The 22,070-nt window shown below is 36.5% G+C and overlaps 1 protein-coding gene and 1 long non-coding RNA gene across 3 annotated transcripts; one reads left to right on the forward strand and one right to left on the reverse strand.

Moving 5' to 3' along the window:
• Positions 1 to 6,087: 6,087 nt before the first annotated feature.
• LOC138924985 (uncharacterized) lies at positions 6,088 to 19,000 on the forward strand. The gene is made up of 2 exons (XR_011440500.1): positions 6,088 to 6,212; positions 17,735 to 19,000. It is a non-coding gene; the product is annotated as an uncharacterized lncRNA (long non-coding RNA).
• On the reverse strand, positions 15,248 to 20,179 carry TMEM225 (transmembrane protein 225). Of its 2 annotated transcripts, none has more exons than XM_001501632.5 (4): positions 17,662 to 18,085; positions 16,903 to 17,049; positions 16,500 to 16,634; positions 15,248 to 15,762 (listed from the first exon to the last, which is right to left on the reverse strand). In XM_001501632.5, the coding sequence occupies exons 1-4, from the start codon at positions 17,837 to 17,839 to the stop codon at positions 15,521 to 15,523; spliced, it is 702 nt and encodes a 233-aa protein (XP_001501682.2). In that variant the 5' UTR covers positions 17,840 to 18,085; the 3' UTR covers positions 15,248 to 15,520. The 2 variants fall into 2 exon arrangements, with proteins under 2 accessions (XP_001501682.2, XP_070128997.1); XM_070272896.1 differs by lacking the exon at positions 17,662 to 18,085 and adding an exon at positions 19,919 to 20,179 and having other exon boundaries at positions 15,272 to 15,762.
• Between the last annotated feature and the right edge of the window lie 1,891 nt (positions 20,180 to 22,070).

Genomic DNA, 22,070 nt, shown 5'->3' on the forward strand with positions numbered 1-22,070 from the left:
CCATTGACATGGAATAATTATCTGAAAAAATGCTATCAGGTACACGTATGCGTAGGAGGGAGTTCTCTTTAATTCTTAGGCAAAAAAGGATACAGAATTTGGGGTATTGGGGTCAAGTAAAACCACCAAAGTGAAAATAAACCCAGATACTGCTTTTGGGATAAAACTACAGAAGATTTTTCTGACTCTATGGCCATCACTCTCCCTTGCTTCCTCTGGGAAAGTTTCTACAATGAAACAAGACATAGAGACTAAGGAGTCACACAGAGATGTAAGCGTTTAGAGTAAAGACAGAGAATGATTTGAGTGCAATTTTCTCCTTCCTCTTCTCACTTTCCTACTTTCGAATGTCAAGATTCAGGATGCTGCCACAAGGTAGAGGAAATAAGAAAATTATAAATACAGCTAGGACAGTTACAGAGATGTTTTTGTGACTTTGGGATTTTTTTTTTGTTTTTTTTCTTTTTCTTTTTAATCCTTTTCAAGCTAGAGTTTTCTGAGGCTTTAGTTGGGGCATTTAGGTTTGGGAAGGAACTCAGGATCCATACACTGCCTCCTCCCAATCCTGCTCTCACTACCATAAGTAATGGAAAATAACGCACTAGGAAGAGTCACTGCTCCACCACCATCCAGCTGTGGGAGGCAACCTTCACCAGAGAGCTCTGGTATCTGTTCCTGCTCCACCAGACTCTGCTACTTTAGGCCCTAAGGGAGCCCAAGGCCAGTGGGGTGTGGAGTAAAGACACATTGCCTACATAGGGCCTTCCAGTTGTAGTTTGCTAGATGTTTATCCTAGAAATGCTAATGGTGCAGCAACATGTTACAGAGATTTCTACCGGAGTTACATTTTTGATTTTAGTTTCCTTGAATATCATGAAAATGCAGAGGGAGGGAGCACAGAGTCAAATATCAGAGAGAGCTTCATACTGTTCTCAGATTTCACAGCTCTCTGAATGTCGACATAACTTACTTTACTGGGTCAAACTCATCAAATCAAGTTCCCACTTTCTCTCCATTTGAATTCTTCAAGAATTCCTGGTCTTGATAAAAACAGAAACTTGAAGATGGCCGCATTATATCACCTGATGTGTCCAGATGTGTCTGCTCTGCCTACCTGCCCACAGACACACCCATGCAAACACACACACATGCACACACAAAAGGAAGAAAAAGTAAAATGAATTGATCTTTGTTGAGCATTTCTCCAGACATTTTATGAACATCATCCCAATTGCTAACAGTTACTACTCAATGAGGTACACATTTAGCTCCATTTTATCCTTCAGACTACCAGAGTTCAGAGTGGTTGTGAAATTTGCTCAAGGCCACAAAGCTGGTAAGTAACAGAGCCAAGAAGCAAATCCAGGATTGCCTCACACCAGAGCTGATGCTGTGCTGCCCCAAGAGGAGAGCAAGCAGGAAGACAGCTGCTTATATTTGGAGAGAGAGAAAGAGAACATTTAGTGTCCTCCTTGGTGATTTAGCACACATCGCTAACTTTGAAGAGCAAACATAGATTTGGGGCCAAGATTTACCCAGTAATAAAGCAGGTTCACATGGCTAGGAAAATATCCACTAATCTTTTGCTCGCTGACCTCTCTACAACATAATGCACCAGACTCAAAATTTGGTGTGGATATAAGGGAGATTTGTGAAAAGAAGCTCCAGAAGTAAAGAATCCCTAGATGCAGAATCCTGGGCAAGTAGGGTCCTTGTACTTCATCTTGAAGGGCCTTCACATGGTGGAAAGGGGATGAGAGAACAGGAACACGTCCAAAGACTGAGTACACAACACTCCTAGGTGTCAGTGCTGTCGCAGTAAGATATTCTCAAATGTCAGTGTGCTGAAAAATCCCTCAAGGCACCTGCTGAAAGTGGGCCACCCACCAAAGTTCTGATTCTGTAAATCTGAAGTTGGAAAAAGGAATCCTCATTGTCAATAAGCATTCCAGAGAAGTAAATAATCAAGAAGTCCTGGGCTGACTGTAGCAAAATGCCATCACCCTTCTGTACATCAGGGGAGCCTGTCCTGAAGGCCCAGGTCCACACCTCAGGAGATATGCTCATGAAGAAGGTCACAGGGAAACCAAGTGACAAGAAATAGCATCTGAAAGGAGGTGTAGACTGTAAACATACACTGGGTAGATACCATCTGCCCATAAAACCACAATCGACACCTTCACTAAGGCCCTACAGGCAGAAAGGGAACTTCCTCTTCTATGTGTGCACCAGGTTTCATGTTGACCTTCAATGCCTTCCCTTCAGGAAGGTGTCAGGAATGTCTGTTTCAGCACAGGGAATGTGATATATTATTCCTTGAATACGTGGCCCTCGGGCAGGATACAGACTACCCAGGTCTCAGGATGTTAGCACCTGGTCTCTAATCTCAAGCTGAAATATATCTGTATATCTGATGGAGTAAAGGGAGGGAGCCACCATCCTTTCACTTTAAAGCAAAGAAAAACAAGTATTCAGGTGAAAGTCCCAGAAACAATAATAATAGACTTGCCCCTGAAATTCCATGCTTGGGAGACAGAGGATCAGAAGACTTTGTTCTTGAAATTATTGTTCAGATCACAGAGGTAGATACCTAATCAAGTTGATAAATGAGGTATACACTGATTTAGATGAATAATTATTCCATGTCATTTATGGTCTCCAGAGCTCATGGTCTTTAGGAAAAATTTTAATTGCCCCAGGTGGGACTATGTTCAATTATTTACAAATGAATCTTGCAATCATGAATACTACCATCTCACAGTCTGTCCTCTCCAAGATACCTTCAGGTAGAAAAACATTTGCACTTCTGTACACAGTCTCAAGCGGATTCCAATTTTTATAATTACAACTGGAATTTTCATAGTTATCTGTCATAAGACTGACATGATTTGTGATTCTTGTTGTGCATTCTCTTGTGACCATGCTAATTTAATGGCTAGATATCTGCATGGAACAGATATTTAGAGAAAGAGATTGGGGGTGTGAGCGAGAGTGCACACGCAAGAGAGCGCATGCATGCATGGCTTTCATTTGAAGATATGTTAGGACCCATATCTGTTGCTTCTCAGCTGTTGTGTGGCCTTTGGGCAAGTTATGTCACCTCTCTAAGCCAAGGTTTCCTTATTGTTAAGAGAGATATATTTCTAAGAGTTGTTCCATCTGAATTTTAAAGGTTTTCTGACAGTCAAATAAATATACAGAAAAGCATTTTATAAAATATAAAGGGCTTCATATTAATGTGTCTATTGGATACCTTGGGAGGGGTTGGGGGGCAGGAAAGATACAGTGAGAGAATCAGCCATGTAACCACCTAACTCCTCTGATTCCATCCCACCGTTCAAGAGAGTGCCAGTGCATCAGTGAAACAACCTAAATATTACAGGAGAATGTTTTCACACAGTTTTGTGTATCAACAGAATGGACTGTTGTGCATTCATTAAAATTATCATTTTGAAGACTTTCTAATTGCTCATGCTACTATCTATGTATAGCACAAACATTTTGATTACAATCGTGTAGATCCATGTATAAGACAGGTGCATGTAATCAGAAACTGGAAGGTAACATGCAAAAGGAAATTAGTTGTTGTGGTAGGATAGTATGATTTATGGATTTTTTTCTAAATATTCTTTTATGTATTGTTTTCTTTTCTTCTTTTTTGATTTTCATTTTTTCTTTTCTTTTTAATAATAATTTTAAGCCCTTTCAGTTTCTCACAATTTAGATCTATCTGCCTTTTTCAATAGAGGTATTTTGTTATCTTTGTCAGTTTTTAACTCATTGGAGAATAATTAAATTTGCCTTTTTGAGATCTCTATCTTCAGTTCCTGCAGTTAGAGAGGTAAGAGGCAATCAATATTCATTGTAATAAAAGTCTGTGATTAGTGATGATTAATGCAAGTCTGTAGTTAGAGATGATTTTATCAGCACTTGGTCCTCATCTACATTTTGTCTGGGGCAATAGCCTGAGAAAGAAAGCCCAGAGTTTCTCAACCCTCGAGAGAACCAAATGACAGGGTAGGAAATCACTCTTTTATAATTAAAGGGGTTGGTAGCTGGTAGAGAGGACCAAGTAGATGAAATAAAGCAGGCATTTGTGTTAATAACTGAGGGGAGGAATTACCAAATTGAGTAAAACATAAATTGCTCTGGTGACTATTTAAGTACTAAATTCATTATATCTAGGGGTGGAGATGAAGAACACAAATAACTAAGCCCTCCTTGCTACTTTTCTAACACCATACATCAGATGTTTGAGGCACTGCTTCAATTAACTCACAAGTGTACCCCCTATTGCTTGGTGGGGGTTGATAAATGTGGACTAAAGGTGGACACAAAGACTTCTAGTAAGGGCAGTGGAAATTCATCTACTCAAACATATCATGTCTAATGCATGACAGGTACTATTTTAGGCACTGAGGAGAAAATTATTGGGAAAAAAATGTCTTCAAGGAGCTTATGGTCTAGGAGAAATGCACATAGAAACAAAATATTTTAACATTTGTGACAAATAATTTCAGAAAGTATGCACAGGGTAGAGCAGAAGAATACAAAAGGGACATTTATTGCCAAGTAAGATATTTACTGAGATGCCGGTCTCCTTAAAAATATGTGACCTGAATGTGAATGATTGAATGCATGAATGATTAGATTCCTTCTCCAGCAGCAAAAACACACAGACGTTGTCTTGTCTTAGCGAGAAAGAAGTTACTGACCCAGTCTTTGGCCTGATTACAGCCATGCAAACCCTAACCTCTGAATTTAAACTCAGACCATCCCATTTCTTTTTCTACAGAGATTTAATATCCTACACAATGTCAAATAATAATAGCATTGAACGTTACTACTAGAGACAATGAGAGAGATCAAATAAAACCATCTTATTTTAATTTAAGGCTCAAAAGAATGAAGTCACTTGCCCACTAATAAAAATGACTAGTTAGTGGCACATTGGAACCTAGAATCTAAGTATTTTTTTTACTACTTTATGGCATTCTTTGTATTTCTTCCTACAGGCTTTTAAAGAGGTTCCTCTTGAATTCTTCTGACAATTTGACTGTTGTAACAAACTAATTCTATAGTGTGATACAATGGGAAACTGGTAGAATTCCTAAAGGACAGTAACCAATTTTATCTGAAGAGAACAAAGGGAAGATATGCATGGAAATGGTTTACATTCTTTACAGCTGTTCATTAATATATCTTAGAGCATATTATATGTCTAACAGCCCTAAAACTGCTCTGAGAATTTAGTAGTTGCTTAAGTAATGCAGGTAGTAATAAATCAAGTATTTGTTCTATAATTTTTCATCTTGAATCTATTTCTCACTGCGTTGCCCAGCATTTTTGCGGTAACTTCAATTTCTTGATGACAAATGAGGTTGGGTACCTTTTCATATGTTTATTGACCATTTGGATACCCTCTTTATGATGTATCTGGTTAATGTGTTTTGTCCATTCTTCTACTAGGCAACCTTTCTTTCTCACACTTATATATAGAAGTTCTTTATATATTCTGGATACTGCTCCCATGTCAGAGATATGTATTTCAAATATCTCCTCCTTCTTGAGCCATAGGATTTTCTGTGACAGAAATACAACCAAGGTCTCTCTAAGGAGCAAAAGCGTACATTTTTCTGAAAATCACAAAGGGATCTTCTTACTATAAAGTCAATGTGGGACCTGAACCCTGGTGTGATCTTATCAGAAGGAAAAGACAAAATGCATGAAGGAGTAGTCTAACAAAAAGCTGAATTTATTACTAGGCTGGCAAGAAAAACTCTATCACTCAAGTTTGAGTTCTTAGATCTCTCTGAGCAGAAATTGAAAGGATTGTATAAGGGTCAAAAGGAAGAAATATACCAAATGAGGCGAAATTTCGATTTCTGATCTCTGATTGCTACATGAAGTGGATTATAAACTCATTTTGTAAATGTTTGCCTTCAATTTTTTCTCCCGCATTCTGAGAAGCCTTGTGTCAGGTCTAGAATGGGTTACATAGGTTCTGGTGAACCTGGAGTCATTCAATGGATATACTTATATATGAGTGTTTAAATTTTGGTAATTATTTTTTTAATTACTTTTTTAGATCATATTGCAACTTACTACACCAGTGGTGAAAAATATTGTTTCATGATGCTCGGTGTTCTTCCTCAGCAATCAATCCTCTTGGTGGAACACAGATGACAGCAGCTAGGGTTCCCCATCGGAAGGTAAGTAGCTACTTCTGAGTAGATGATAGTAAGAAAAGCTCTGATATCTAACAGATAACAGGGCTGGCTACTAAAAAGATGAAGGAAGTTGCTTGTAAATTTCTTGGGACTAGAGCCCCCAAACACCTTTACTGGTGAAAATGTAGGCACCTAAGAAGTTGGATGAGCCACATGGAGTCTGGGATATGAAAAGAAAGAAGAAAGCAGCTGAAGACAAATGTTCTTTTGAAACAAGATAGGATCAAAGAGGCAGAAAAAAACTAAACCTCACACAGAAAATTTACCAAAACAAACAAACAAAATTCTCATGAATTGAGATCTTGGGAAGCCACACAAACCTCTTTCACCTCCTCCAGTAGTTTGCTTCCACTGTTGTCAGAATAATAATCATCTAAGTTTCCACTTTAGGAAACTAGAAAAAGAAGAACAAATCAAACCCAAAGTTAGTAAAAGGAAAGAAAAAAAGAAGTGGGTTAGAAATCAAGGAAATTAAAAATAAGAAATCAATAGAGAAAATCAACAAAATCAAAAGTTTGTTCTTTGAAAAGAGTAATAAAATTGATAAACTTTTAGCCAGGCTAACTAAAAAAGAAAGAGAGAGAACACAAGTTACTAATATCAGAAATGAATGAAATGACATTGCCATAAATTGCATGAAATTGAAGACAATAATAGAAGGAATACTATTAATAACTCTATGCTTACAAATTTTATAACTTCAGTGAAATGAGTTGATTCCTTGAATGTACAAACTGGAAAAATTCACTCAAAAAGAAATAAACAATCTGAATAGGGCTTTATCAATAATTAATATCATTCCAAAATCAAAAGCACCAGGCTCAGTTGGGTTCACTGGTGAAGTCTACCAAACATTTAAGGAAGAAATTATACCAATTTTCTACAATCTCTTTCAAAGGGTGAAGCAGAGGGAATTCTTCCTAATTCATTCTATGAGGCCAACATTACCTTAGTACCAAAACCAGACAAAGACATTACAAGAAAAGAAAACCACAGATGGCTATCCCTCATGGACGTAGATGCAAAAATCCTCAACAAAATATTAGCAAATCATATCCAACAATGCATAAAATGAGTTACACCCTATGACCAATTGCCATTTATCCCAGGTATGCAAATCTTGGTTCCACATTCAAACATAATTAATGTAATCCATCACGTTAACACTAAAAAAGAAAAACCACACAATCATATCAATAGATGCAGAAAAAGCATTTGACAAAATCCAACCCCATTCATGATAAAAGCTCTCAGCAACCTAGGAATAGAGGGAGTCTTCCTCAACTTGAAAAAGAACATCTAGAAAAAATTTAAAGCTAACATCATACTTAATAGTGAGAAACTAGAAGCTTTCAGAAACAAGGCAAGGATGTCTCCTGTTCCACTCCCTCTCAATGCTATACTGGAAGTGCTAGATAAGGCAATAAGAGATAAAAATAAATAAATGGTATAAGAAGGAAATAAAACTCTGTTTGCAGATGACAAGATTGTCTACATAAAAAATCCAAAAGAATTGACCAAAAATTGGGACTAATAAGTGATTATAGCAAGGTTGCAGGATATAAAGTTAATATACGAAAATCAATCACTTTTATATCTACTAGCTATAAACAAGTGGAATATAAAGCTGCAAACATTATACTATTTTATATCAGCATTCCCCAAATGAAGTATTAGAAATCCATCAAAATATGAACAAGATCTATATTAGGAAAACTAAAAACCTCAGATGAAAGAAATAAAAAACTAAATAAACAGAGAGATATTCCATGTTGATGGATAAGAAGACAACAGTGTCAAAAATTTAGTTCTTGCTGGCTTGATCTACAGATTCTACACAATCTCAATTGGAATTCCAGGAAATTTTTGGGGGTATATCGTCACACTGATTGTAAAATTTGTGTGGAGATGCAAATGATGCAAAATAGCCAACAGAATATTTAGGGAGAAGAAAAACGTCAGAGGACTGACTTATTATAAAGTTTGAGTAACCAAAACAGTGTGGTATTGGCAAAAGAATAGACAGATAGATAATCGAACAGAAAAGAGAGCCTAGAAATAGACCACACAAATATAAACATCTAATCTTTGACAAAGGCGCAAAGTCAATACAATACATTCAAAGGTAATCTTAAAAAAATGCTGAAACAACTGAACATCCACATACAAAATAGATGAATCTAGGAACAGACTTTACACACTTCACAAAAATTAACTAAAAACAGAACATAGACCTACATGTAAAGTGCAAAACTATAAAACTCCTAGAAGACAACATAGGAGGAAATCTAGATGATCTTGGGTTTAGTGATGACTTTCAGGTACAACAGCAAAGGCATCGTCCATGAAATAAATAATTGATAAGCTGGACTTCATTAAAATGAAAAACTTCTGCTCTTCAAAAGACACTGCCAAGAGAATGAGAAGACAAGCCACAGATTCGGAGAAAATATTTGCAAAAACGTGCTTGATAAAGGACCGTTACCCAAAATATGCAAAGAACTCCTGAGACTCAAAAATAAGAAAATGGACAACCTGATTAGAAAGTAGTGAAAAGGTCAGAACCAAAAGACAGACGCCTCACCAAAGAATATATACAGATGGAAAATAAGGATATGCAAAGATACTCAGTATCATATGTCATTAGGAAATTGTAAATTAAAACAACAATTAAACACCACTACCTACTTATTAGAAAGGGCCAAAGTTCAAAACACTGACAATACCAAATGCTGGTGAGGATATGGATATGGAGCAGCAGAAACTCTCATTTATTGCTGGGGGGCATGCAAAATGGAACAGCCACTTTGGAAGACAGTTTGGCAGTTTCTTACAAAAATAAACATACCCTTACCATGCAATCCAGCAATTTTCCTCCTTGTTATTTATCGAAAGAAGTTGAAAACTTATGTCCACACAAAAACCTGCACAAGGATGTTTAAAGAAATTTTATTCATAATTGCCAAAGCTCAATAATAATCAAGATGCCCTTCAGTAGGTGAGTGGATAAATAAACTATAGTACATCCAGAGAATGGAATATTACTCAGCACTAAAAGGAAATGGGCCATCAAGCCATGAAAGGACATAGAGGAAACTTAGCTGTGTATTGATAAGTGATAGAAGCCAATATGAAATGGCTACATACTGTATGATTCCAAGTAAATGACATTCCAGAAAAGGCAAAACTATGGAGACAGTAAAAAGGTCAGTGGATGCCAGTGGCTAGAGGGGAGGAAGGGATGAATAGGAAGAGAACAGAGGATTTTTACGGCAGTGAAACTATTCTGCATTATACTATAGTGGTGGAGACATGTCATTATATATTTGTTCAAACTCATAGAATGTACACCACCAAGAGTGAACCCTAATGTAAACTGTGAACTTTCGGTGATAATGACATGTCAATATAGGTTCCTCAGTTGTAACAAATGTATCACCCTGGTGTTGAATGTTGATAGCTAAGTTGATAGGTGTTGAGTGTGTGGGGATATGTGGGAATTCTCTGTATTTTCTGCTCAATTTTGCTTTGACATAACACTTCTCTAAAATATCAAGTGTATTTTTTAGAAGGCAATTTTTGGTTATCATTAAAATGTTTCTGCCAATATATTTTACTATTTATATGAAATACACAATTTATACATTCTTTTAATAAAACATAGCTTATCAAGTATAACACAATAAGTAAGAAACAGTCTCACACCAATTAAATAAATTGAAGTCATTTTTAGAAGACTTCCCCCAATGACAACTCTAGGCCAGAAAATTTCCACAGTGAATTCTTTTAAACATTTACAAGAGAAATAACACTTATTTTACACGAATTCTTCCAGGCAATTTAAAAAAATAAGTCCATACTCATTTTATGAGGCTAGCATGTCTTGGATAACATAAATTTAAAAGGACTTTGTAGAAGTGGAAAATTAACAGAGTAATCCCTGTTGTGTACACAGATGCAGAACTCCTTAACATTTATTAACAAAGCACATAGAACGCATACATTCCTAAAAGAAAGTGGGGTTTGTTCTAGAAATGCACCGCTAGGTTAATCTTGAAAAATCAGTTTAACCCATTAACCAAACAAACTAGAAAAATTATATGATTTTCTTACTGGATACAGAAAAAGACATTTGAAATATTTATTGTTTATTCATGACAGGACAAAAAACAACCGCTGGAAAACAGAAAGATTTCCCTAGAAATAGAAGGGAACTTGCTTAATCTGATACAGAGAATTCACAAAAACATTATTGGCAAACAGCATATTAATGATGAACTATGAAAAGTATTTTCCTAGAGATAAGGAACAAGACTTAGATGCTCAATAGAACACTGATATTCTGCATTGTACTCATGGCCTAACCAGTGTAAGTAAATGAAGTAAAAAGCAAGTAAATGACATAAGCATTATAAAGAGACAAAAATATTATTGTTTGATATATAATTTTGTATATAGAAAATAAAATAATCTATTGGATATGTGAATTTAGAAGTTCATTGTAAACAAATAATTGTACTTCTACAAAATAGCAATAAAGAGAAAAAAACGAATTTCCAAAATGATACTATTACCAGCAGAGTAAAAAAACAAACAATACATGCATCTAACCAAAAACGTGGAAAGCCTCTACACTGAAAACGAAACCAGGACTTAGAAATATTAAACATGATCTGATCTACATAACGGAAGGGATATTCATCTTCATTGACATGGAAATTCAATATTGTAAAGATATCATTTCTCTCCAAATGGATCTATAGTTTTAGTACAATCCCAGTCCTAACAAATTTTCTTGTGTAATTTGATAAACTAACTCTAAAATGTATATGGAAATTCAAAGTTTCAAAAATAGTCAAAGGAGTTTTGAAGAAGAAAGCTGGAGGATTTACCTTACCAGAAATCAAGTACAAAGCTTTAGAAACTAAGGCAGTGAACTGTTGGCATTAGGATAGACTCCTCTCCCCTGCAAAAAAGAGATAGACCAAAAACAGATTTATGCAAATATATTCACCTGATTTTTGATCAATGTGATGCTGCAGTGCGATAGGGAAAATATTTTTTCACTAAATATTATTGGATGAATTGGTTATCCTTTTAAGAAAAATAAATCTTGACTTCCTATCTTATAGTACGCATAAAAATCGATTCTAGATAAATTGAAGATCTAAACTTGAAAGGTGGAACAACAAAGCTTTTTATAAGAGAACATAGGAGAATATCTTCACGACTTTGATGTAGGAAAAGATTTTTTAAATAGGGTGCAAAAAGTTCTATCCATAAAGGAAACAATTGATAAATTGGGTTACAGCAAAATAAGAAAATCTGTTCATCAAAGGCTTCCTTATGAGCATAGAATGGCAAGCTATTGAGTAGGAGAATATATTTGCAATCTACATATATTTATTATATCTAAAATATAATAAAAAGATAATAGATAATTGGGAAAATATTTGAATAGATACTTGTAGGAGGATATCCAAGAGCCCAATACACAAATGAAAATTATTCAAGTTTGTTAGTTATAGGGAAATACAAATTAAAACCACAACTTTTATTTTCATGTTTGCCATATGCTACCCACGAGAGTGGCTTGGTTAAAATGAAAAAGATAGACAACATGAAGTGCTGTCAAGGATGTGGGGCAATTAGAGCTCTCACACACTGCTGATGGGAGTGTGAAATTGGTACAACCACTATGAATGATCATTTGGTGGTATCCTAAGTTTGAATGTGAACATAGATAAACTATAACTCAGAAATTCTCTCCTTGGGGTTTGCCTGGTGGCATAGTGGTTAAGTTCGTGAGCTCTGCTTTGGCGACCCAGAGTTTGCAGGTTATGATCCTGGGCATGGACCTATGCACTGCTCATCAAGCCATGCTGTGGCAGGGTCCCACATACAAAATAGACAAAGAATGGCACAGATGTTAGTTCAAAGACAATCTTCCTCAAGCAAAAAGAGGAATATTGGCAATTATGGATGTTAGCTCAAGGCCAATGTTCCTCACTAAAAAAAAAAAATTCTCTCTTAGGTGAATGACCAACAAAACTGTTTATGTATGTCCATGAAAATATATAAACAAGTGTGTTCATAGTCCCAAACTGGAAACAACCTAATGTCCATAACAGTAAAATGGATAAATATATCGTAGTATAGTCATAGAAGAGCATTCTGCACAGCAATGACAATGAATGAACTGCCACCACACATCACACACTATATCACTGATCATTTCACACTCATGATATTTCATAAAGAAAGCCAGGCACAAAGAACATGCACTAAGTGACTCCATTTCTATAAAATTGAAAATCAGGTAAAGTCATTCTATAGACTTTGAAATCATATAGTTAAAGCCTCTGTGCTCAAATGGCGTGAAGGAGACTTCTAGGGTGCTGTTAATATTCTGTTTCCTTATTTGAGTGCTGGTTGCAGGGGTGTGCTCTCTTTGTGAATATTCAAAGAGCTGTGCTCATTTGTCAACTTTTTTGTATGCATGTTATATTTCAAGAAAGTTTACTCAAACTTTCTTCCAAAACAAAACAAATCCATAAAAAAATAAAATGGACAAGGAGAGTGCAAGAAGAGAAATTATAGCCAAATTTTACTTATAAAGATAGAATCAAGAATTCTAAAACAAGTAGAAACTTTGTCTCAGCAGTTTATTAAAACGACTACAACCTAACTAAATAGGATGTTCCCAGGTATGCAAAGGGTTTAGTGATAAGAAACAAGGGAGGAAAATGACATTGGGAAATTTGTACAGGAACATCAGATGAGGCTGCAAATTTAAAACAGTTTAAGAACAAATAAGGCATAACTTTAAGATTTTATAAGATTAGGAAGTGAGTACACTGATGGTTATCATATTATTTTCTCTTTTTTCTGTATATTTGAAATATTCCACAATAAAATACAGAAAAATCTCCATAAATTATATTTTATGAGATACATCCTATTATTGGAATAGGTGAAAAAATCAATTGATGTTTCAATAGATGCATACAAATATTTAATAAAAGTAAGCATTTACTTTTGGTAAATATACTCTGCAAAGCAGATGTGTAAGGGGAAGTCCTTGAATTTGATGAGGCAAAAACGCCAAATTCTACAGTGTATATAGTATTAACTATTAGGATTATAGAGGCATTCTCATTAAAATAAAGAGCAAGAAAAGGATGCTTATTATCTTTTTTCCCTTTTCAACCTTATCCAGGACGTCTGAACCAATGAATAAGAAAACACAATAAAAAAGAAGTAAGTGATATAAGTATTGGAAGGATATAAACATTTTCTTTCTTCAGGCAATGTTTTCCTCCAAGGATAACCTAAGATAATCTGTAGAAAAATTATTATAACTAAAATAAGAGTTAGGTAAAGTTTCTAGATAAAAAAATCAACACCTTTATATCAGCAACAAGCAACTAGAAAATATTATAAAATCTTCCAATTCACAAAAGCACAAAACTGCAAGTCACCTATGAATCAGCCTAACAAAAGACCTCTCTGGGAAAAAAATCACAAAACATTATTGAAGAACATGAAAGAAGATGCAAATAAATATTATATTTTTGGATTGGATAAATAAATATTATTAGCATTGTCAGTTCTCCCAAAATTAGTTAATAAATTAATACGATTCTGAATGGAATCATAGCTAGGATTTTTGTGGAAACATACAAGCTAATTGTGCTATTTATATAGATACCAAGAGGTTAAGAACACGTCAAGATAGTTTTGAACAAGAATAAGGACTTGGAGGTATTCAGTATCAACACTTTCTTTTACAACGTAGTAATTAAGATTGTGGTACAGTACAGGGATATAAAAATAGACCAATGGAATATACTAGAGAGATCAAAAACAGATTCACATGTATGTATATTTGATATATGATGGAGGTTATGTACAAATCAATCAGATAAAGAATTAAGTCATAAAATGTTCTGGATAAATAATTATCCACATGAAAAGCAGATAAAATCAGATCGATACCTTATATAATTCACAAAGATTATTCCCAGTTGGAGTAAAGAGTAGGGAAAGATTTCTTGAACAAGATACAAAAAAGCACCGACTAAAAGGAAAAGGTTGATACTGTTATTACGTTTAATATAAATATCCCTGTAAAAAAAAAAAAGACATCATAAAGTTAAAAGCCAAGCACAACCACTTAGCATTAGTTTCCAAAATTTAAGAACTACTAATCAGTAAGAAATAGGCAAATAATTCATTAGGAAAGTGGTCAAGCAGTAATTCACAGAAGTGGAAATCTAAAAGCTCAATTATGAAATGAAAAGGTGTGCAAACTCAGTGATAGTCTAAATAGAGATTAAAAACACTGATCACACTAGTGCTGGTGGGGCACAAAGAAACTAGAACTCTCATACACTGCCAGCAGAAGTGTAAATTTCTACAACCATTTTTTGAGATCATTTTGTCAATATTTAGGTAACTTCAATATGAATATACTCTTTGATTGAGCTATTCCAGTCCTAGGTAGATACCCTAGAGAAACTCTAGCTTATGGACAGAAGGAACTGTGCATAAGAATGTTCATAGCAGCATTGTAGAACAAAACTTATCAATAAATCAAAAGACTATAGAGTTGAGTGGACAAAGCAAGTTCCACAAAAGGATCTGTATAGTGTGACATTTAATAATCTTTGAACACTTGGAAAGCTAATCTATACAATATTATAGATGCATAAAGTTGCAGTAAAAATGAGAGTATGAGTGTAAAATGACCAGGATTGCATAATTAAAAGTGTTTTGTTATGAGAGACAAGGGAGGGAAATGAGATTAGGGAAAATTTTAGAGAAACAGCAGATATGTCTATAAATTTAATTTAAAAACATATAACACAAATAGGGCATAATGTTAAAATTTCATAAAGTTGAGTGATGTGTACACAAGTATTTATTATATTGATTTGTGTGCTTTCTGATTGATTGAAACATTTCACAAAAAAGAAACAAAATGTAGTATATATTGTCCTAAATCTTTGTGATATATAGAGTTAACAATACACCAAGTATTAGTTATATACCATTTATTAGATTAAATACACATGTTATTAAATGGTGAGAACAAATAGAAGAAAGCTTGTTCAGCAGGTCAGGATTAAAAAAATAAGCCGTCTTCTGGATCTTCTTACCGACTGCAATTCACTCGCAGTTATTTTCATAATGCCAAACACGGACAACACAGTTGGAGATAGACACAGCACATACAGACAAAGCTGTTTCCATTAAGATGAGCATATACTGAAATGTAGATTGTCAAATCATAGAGCCCAGGTTACACGACGTGTCTGGATTTGTGATTTGTTTGGAGAATCTTCGCCGGTATGTGTGGAGTGCACACGTACAATACTACGAGGCATTGCAGTGCGTGCTGGTAATGAAGTAACTCTGACAGAACTCTCAGATTGCTGTATATCCTGAATTTCTCTCTCAGATTCATGAAGGATGGTCAGTGAGCCACAACAATTGATGGACTGCTTGTGTTGTAGGACAGAGAGGATTCCTGGGGAAAAGAGAAGCCAGAAGAGGGTGATGAAACAATGGAGAGTCATGGAAGAATTTCTCTCCCTGTTGGAAGAACTTCTCTCCCTGTTCTTTCCCTGTGTGCCAGAAGCCCAGTGGGCCCCTTTGAACTGCACTTTGGTATGGAGATGCTTTAGGGGAAGAGACTGGAAGTGTATAAAGAATAGCTCAAATGCTGCTCAGCTCAACAAAATTGAGGATTCTTTCTGAAAGAGGACATGCTTCTGAGTTAGGAAGTACAATTCCAAATGAAATTTTAAAGACTTCTTAGGACAAGAGGGTCTCCAGTGTTGGTGGGTGGCAGTTTAGCATCAGATATTGCTTCTCTCTGACCTCACATTGCCTTGGCACTACACTGTACACCCAGGGTCACTGCCCCTCTCCACATAAGTGAACATTCTGTATCAGCCGCTCTACTTAGTCATGACTTTGATGGTTATTGCTGCCCTAAAGGGGCGCAGTGTGAAAGACAGTAGAAAAGGTGGAAATGAGGAGCTGCCCTCTGAAGCAAGCGTATTGAACATGTCACATAGCCCTAATCTCCAACTTTATCCTTGTAGGAACTGTCCTTGGAGAATGAGTCCACTTCAACTTTAGCCTTTTAAAATGCAAGGGTTGGCATTTTTTCCCCCATTCCCTTTTCTTACCTTTTCATTCTCCCCTCTGTCAGGGGTGAATTGCTTCTTATCACCCATCAAAGGCCCTGAAGACACTCACCAGAGACAATAAAGAAGAAAACATTTAAGTAGGCAGTGAAAATGATCCAGGTGATCCTGTAACTAGCATAGTACACGGATTGACCTTGCCTTAGATTTCGGCGATAACGTAGAAGTGCACAGAGCAGAAGGATACCTAATGTCCAGGCAAAAGGAGAAAAAGTCCCTTCTGAGGAAATTTGGTTCTTTTATTCAAGTCTTAATCCCAGATATGCCTGACTTCCAAGCCTCCACCCTATACAGCTGCACCTTGTTCAAAGACCAATCCCACCTCAGTGATGGATCCAATTCAGAAGCTGCATTTCTGACCCAAAGAACTGGGAAAGCCCAATTAGTCAGACCCATAGCCTGGACCCACAAACCACGTATACCTCCAAGCCTGTGTTAGGGAACCAGGAAGTTACCTGAGAGGAAACTGAGGAAGACATTGACGAAGAGGACAAGTTTACTTTGAGGAAGCAGATAGGTAAATTCCAAACCCAGGAACATGTTATGGAAGAAGGAAAGGGACAGGACCCAAATCATCAGAATCCTGACCACTTTCAGGTTATCTGTTGGAAAGCAGAAGCTGTATTGAGAGAAGGACAGATATTTCTTCTAGGCTCATTTCCACCTGGGGGCCACAGATCTCTAGGTAAAAATGGGACTAGGGTGAAAAATTTGACTAAGTAATACACAGGGAAGGGAGGAAAGTAAAAAGAGACAGGGAGCTTTAAGCTGAATGCGAGAGAGTAGGAGAAGAAACAGTTTTCTATGTTGGTGTCTCTGGAAGTTTCTTTCTCTTCTACTCTTTTTTCATAACTCATTTCTTATGAAATACTGCAGTCAGTCAAGTCCACCTCTAGGGGCACTATGACCTACTTTCCTTGCTACCAGTTACCTTTTTGTATACCTTCATGTCCTAGATGAGCTGACCCCTCTGCTGCTACTGGCAAAGCGTCTCAACTGTCCAGCAGTTAAGTCTGTGAGCCTCTAAACTTTTCTCTGAAACAGGCAAATGGTGAGATTTTGGAGTCGGCCTTGACTATGTTGATTACGAAAGTGGGCACACAGCAGGGGTAAGTTGCACCAGAGAATAATGGGTAATCTGGTGAGATGAATGGAGGGCAAGCAAAAATGAACCCTCCCTCTCTACCTATCTGTTTCCATAGTATAGTTCTGACCTTCTGGCCAAACAGAAGTGCAACATATCCATGGACTGTGGCTTATCGTATCGTTTTTTGTTTCGAATTTCAGTTCAACCCATTCTTCTATGATGATTCCTACTGCCAAGAAGACTAAGGCCCAGGAGGAGAACAACATGTTGGTGGCCTGGACATTTCTAGTTGATACATGCACCATCGCGAGTGGGGATTTCAAACTGAGACCACCACCAATGTCTCACACGTGTCTTCTCTGATCTGATGAGTCACAGGAAGAAGGGCAAAATGCAGACTTCTAGTGATTGCTGAGGCATTGACAGAGGCAGAAGCTGAAGTAGCCTATGGAACAGAGAAGATAAATCCCACTCTTCACCACTCCTATATCTGGGCTGGCCTGTAAACAGGGCTGCTAACTGCCATGGAATCATCTATTGGTTTGACCCTTGACCCTGAGGCCTAGTGCAGTGGAAGGACCAAAGGGCTCAGAGGTCCTGAGAAAGCTGTCAGATAGAGAGGGAGATATGACATCACATAGAGAGAGAGCTAGCAGATATAGGGATAACTAGAGGCCTTGAAAGAAGTTAAACAGGTATGACTAAAGAGGGCCAACTTTATTATTTTTTTCTTAAAATATAGAAAGCCTATTAATATAAATGAAGTGCTATTTGTCGACATGAAGAAGACCTGCAGCCAAGTCTGCCCTCTCGCTGGACATGAGAGCTTCTTTGATGTCAACTTCTGTAAACCAGTCCTAGCTATTCTCTGCCTCCACTTCTGAGCCCCAAGTTATCTAAGAATGCCATTTTTGCCTTGGTGGGTCCCGAGGTAGCTCTGGGACCTGCAGGAAATGATAGAGGAGGACAGAATGATAGTGGCTATTCTGCTGTGTGAGTCAGTGGTCTTTTTGCCAATTTTAGAGTTAGAATTCTATGTTCCAAGATTAGTTGATATTAGGTAGGGATCACTGGAGAGCAGAAAGAATTAAAGGTCATTGAAATGAGCAGTCAGCTACCTTGCATCGTAAAAGGGAATGACCATTCAAAATTTAGGATGTTTTGGAAAAACTTGTGTCTTCATTTCGAGAGCCTAAAGAAGTTTAGTTAGGCAAGCATCTAAGAAATAGACCAGCAGCTTGAAATCAAAAGAACTGACCTGATACACTGAACCATTGCAGTCCAATATCATTTATAAGGCATAGACAATTATTTCCTGTCAAAATTCCCTTTGTAACTGCAGAGAAAACATTTTTGGATTCCTTGAATGGGCAACCATGGTATGCACTAAGCTCAGAGTCAGAGGACTTGTACTGAATTTCAAAAAGGAACTTTACTAAACTGAGATAAAACTAATCTCAAAAGTCCTCTGTATGCCTGTTTTTTTTTAATTTTTATTTTTTTCGGATGTACATCATATTTCGAATTCTATGTACATTACATCATGTTCACCGCCCGAACACTAATTATAGTGCATCCTCTCACATGTGAGCCTAATCACCCCTTGTGCCCTGGCCCCCCCTTCCCCTATGGTAACCACCAGTCCAATCTCCAATGCTGTGGTTTTTTTTTTTTTTTTTGGCGCTTTTATCTTCTACTTATGAGTGAGATCATATGGTACTTGACTTTCTCCCTCTGACTTATTTCACTCAGCATAATACCCTCAAGGTCCATCCAAGTTGTCACAAATGGCCGGATTTTGTCATTTCTTATGGCTGAGTAGTAGTCCATCGTGTATAAATACCACATCTTCTGTATGCCTATTTCTTTGACCTTATTGCAGGCCCCGAGATTGCTGTTTTCTTTCATTGCCTCCAACATGCTATGCTGTCTCTCTTCCAGACCTCTGTACACATTCTGTTATATTTTATCTTTTTGATTTTTTAAAACAATGCTCAAGTATTTAATCTTACAAGGGAGACTTTGTGGTTAAGAAAATGGACTCTGGATCCCAGCTTTAAATCCTGGCTCTACCACTGAGCAGCTTTGTGGTCTTAGAAACAATAATGCTTCCTATGGCATAAGGATTTTGTAAAGATTAAATGAGTTTAGAGACGTAAAGCACTTAAAAGAGTTCCTAGCACATAGCACATGATATATAAGCAATTGCCTTGGTATTAATTTGGAGTCTCTGGAAGGAGACTCTGAGGCAGAGATTTGTGTGTGGCAGTTTATTGGGGAGTACACCCAGGAGCCACACCTGTTAAGTGTTTGAGGGAAGCAGGCTTTGAGCAGAAGTTGAACTGAGATGTAGTTGCAACAGAATAAGTGTTGGCCAACCCTACCAGGATCCCTGGATCTGGGGTGGTCCTTCAGAGTCATCTTGAATGGAGCAAGAGAGCTCAGTTTGTCATGGAATGTAGGCTGCCCCTGGAGTGGTATCTCCCTTCTGTGTCAAGGGAAATTCTTGTATCTCTCAGGAACTGTAAACCTCACAGTCAACATTTCTGGTAGCTATGGGAATGAACTCCCATCGTTTATCACTCGTATATCAGGGCCACCTTGCTGTTAGAGCTGCCAACTGCCATGGAATCATCTATCGGTTTGACTCTTGACCCTTGCGTTCTAGTGTAATGGAAAGACCAAGAGCGTAACAGGCAGCATGCCATGACAACTTATATTATTACATTCTTACATATTGATGCTTTTATTTCTATGCAATAGATCCTTAGGAATAGGATTCCTGGGCTGAAAGATTTATGTCTCTTTTAAATTTTAATAGATAATAGCAAAGATATAAAGATGTATCCAGATTAGATAAACTTATAGGATGTGAGGGATTTGTCTGATACAGATCAAAGAAGAAATCCTGTTTCCAGCTAAGGAGAGTAGTAGTCAATGATGCCATTAACTAAAACGTAAAATATGAGAGGAAGCATAAGCCTGGTAAGGAAGAAGTAAGTACTGGTTTGGGTTAAGCTTTGCCTACAGGACATATGATAGACAGAATTTAGCTCTGGAACTTGACAACAGATTAGAGGTTTTCAGCCTAAGGATGGCAATTGAAACAGGTGTGCATGTCACCATGTAAGGATATCGCACAGGATGTAACAAGAGGTAGAGGAGGAAATTCTGGAGAACATCTGTACTTATGAGAAAGAGGAAGAAGAATTAGGGAGAAGGTAGAGAAATAGAAATGCTGCTGAGGAATTACAAAGAGAATAGAGTTTTAAGGAGAGATTGGGCAATGGTATCTAATGCTGCAGAGAAATCAAATTAGGTGGGAGCTGAACATATGTCAATTTGACAATTAGAATGTTGATGATTTCGGTCACAGTACTTTCAGGAGAATGATGGGACAAGAAGTAGAAGAGAGAGATTTATTTTTTTTTTAGACAGGCAACTAGATTAAATAAATAACAAACAAGGGAAAAGGAAAAGTAGAATTGCAGCTTTGAGGGGTAAATGTGCAATTTTGAAAAAGTAGAGAATAGTGGAATGATTCCCATGTATCCTTCATCCAACTTCAGTGATCATCCCCTGAATTATTCTGAAACTGTCCCAGAAAATTTCATCATCTTTAAATATTTGTTTGTATTACTAAAAAATAAGACTTGATTCCCCCCCACCTCCATTGCTTTGCTTGGTCTCTTTCTCTCTTTTTCTTCTTAATCTGGTTTATTAGAGGGTTACCAGTTTTGCTAATCTTTTCGAGATCTCTTCACGTATTTAGCCATTTGAAAATATTATTTTTAATGTATTTCACTACTTTAAGCTTTTACCTCATTATTTCTCTTTTCCTACTAATTTTTTTTTGGTTTTATCCCCTGATTTTCTTAAGATAGTTTAAAATTCTTCTTTAATATGCCAGGATTTAGAGCTGTATCTTTTTCTCTGTGCACTGTTTGCTATGTCTCATACATTTTTTTTCTACACTTTAAAAAATAGATTTTTTAAGAGCACTTTTAGGTTCATAGCAAAAGTGAGCAGAAGGTCCAGAGATTTCCCATATACCCCCTGTCCCCACACATGCATAGCCTTCCCCATCACCAACATCCCCTACCACAGGGGTACATTTGTTACAATTGGTGAACCCACATTGACACAGTTCACATTAGGTTCACTCTTGGTTATGTCTCATGCATTTTCACATGACTTTTTCTCCATCTTGTTTCTTGTTAAACAATTTCTGATTTTAGTTTTTATTTCACCATTGATTCAGGGATTATATGGGAGGGATTCTCTTAATTACCAAGCAGCTATGAATTTTAAGTCGCCATTTTTCTAATTTTTTCTTTGTTAAAAAAATGAATTACAATAGGAATATAGTCTGAAAAAAATTAATCTTTGAATTTGTTAAGGTTTTCTTTGTGGCCAAGCACATGATTAATTTAGAATATTCCATAGACAAACAAAAAATAAATGTCTTATACAAAGAATTGACTTTATATATGATGTAAAGTTGTATAAACCAGTTGCTTATTGATTTGCTCAATT

The sequence above is a fragment of the Equus caballus genome, chromosome 7, assembly GCF_041296265.1.
Source record: "Equus caballus isolate H_3958 breed thoroughbred chromosome 7, TB-T2T, whole genome shotgun sequence".
Taxonomy (NCBI): domain Eukaryota; kingdom Metazoa; phylum Chordata; class Mammalia; order Perissodactyla; family Equidae; genus Equus; species Equus caballus.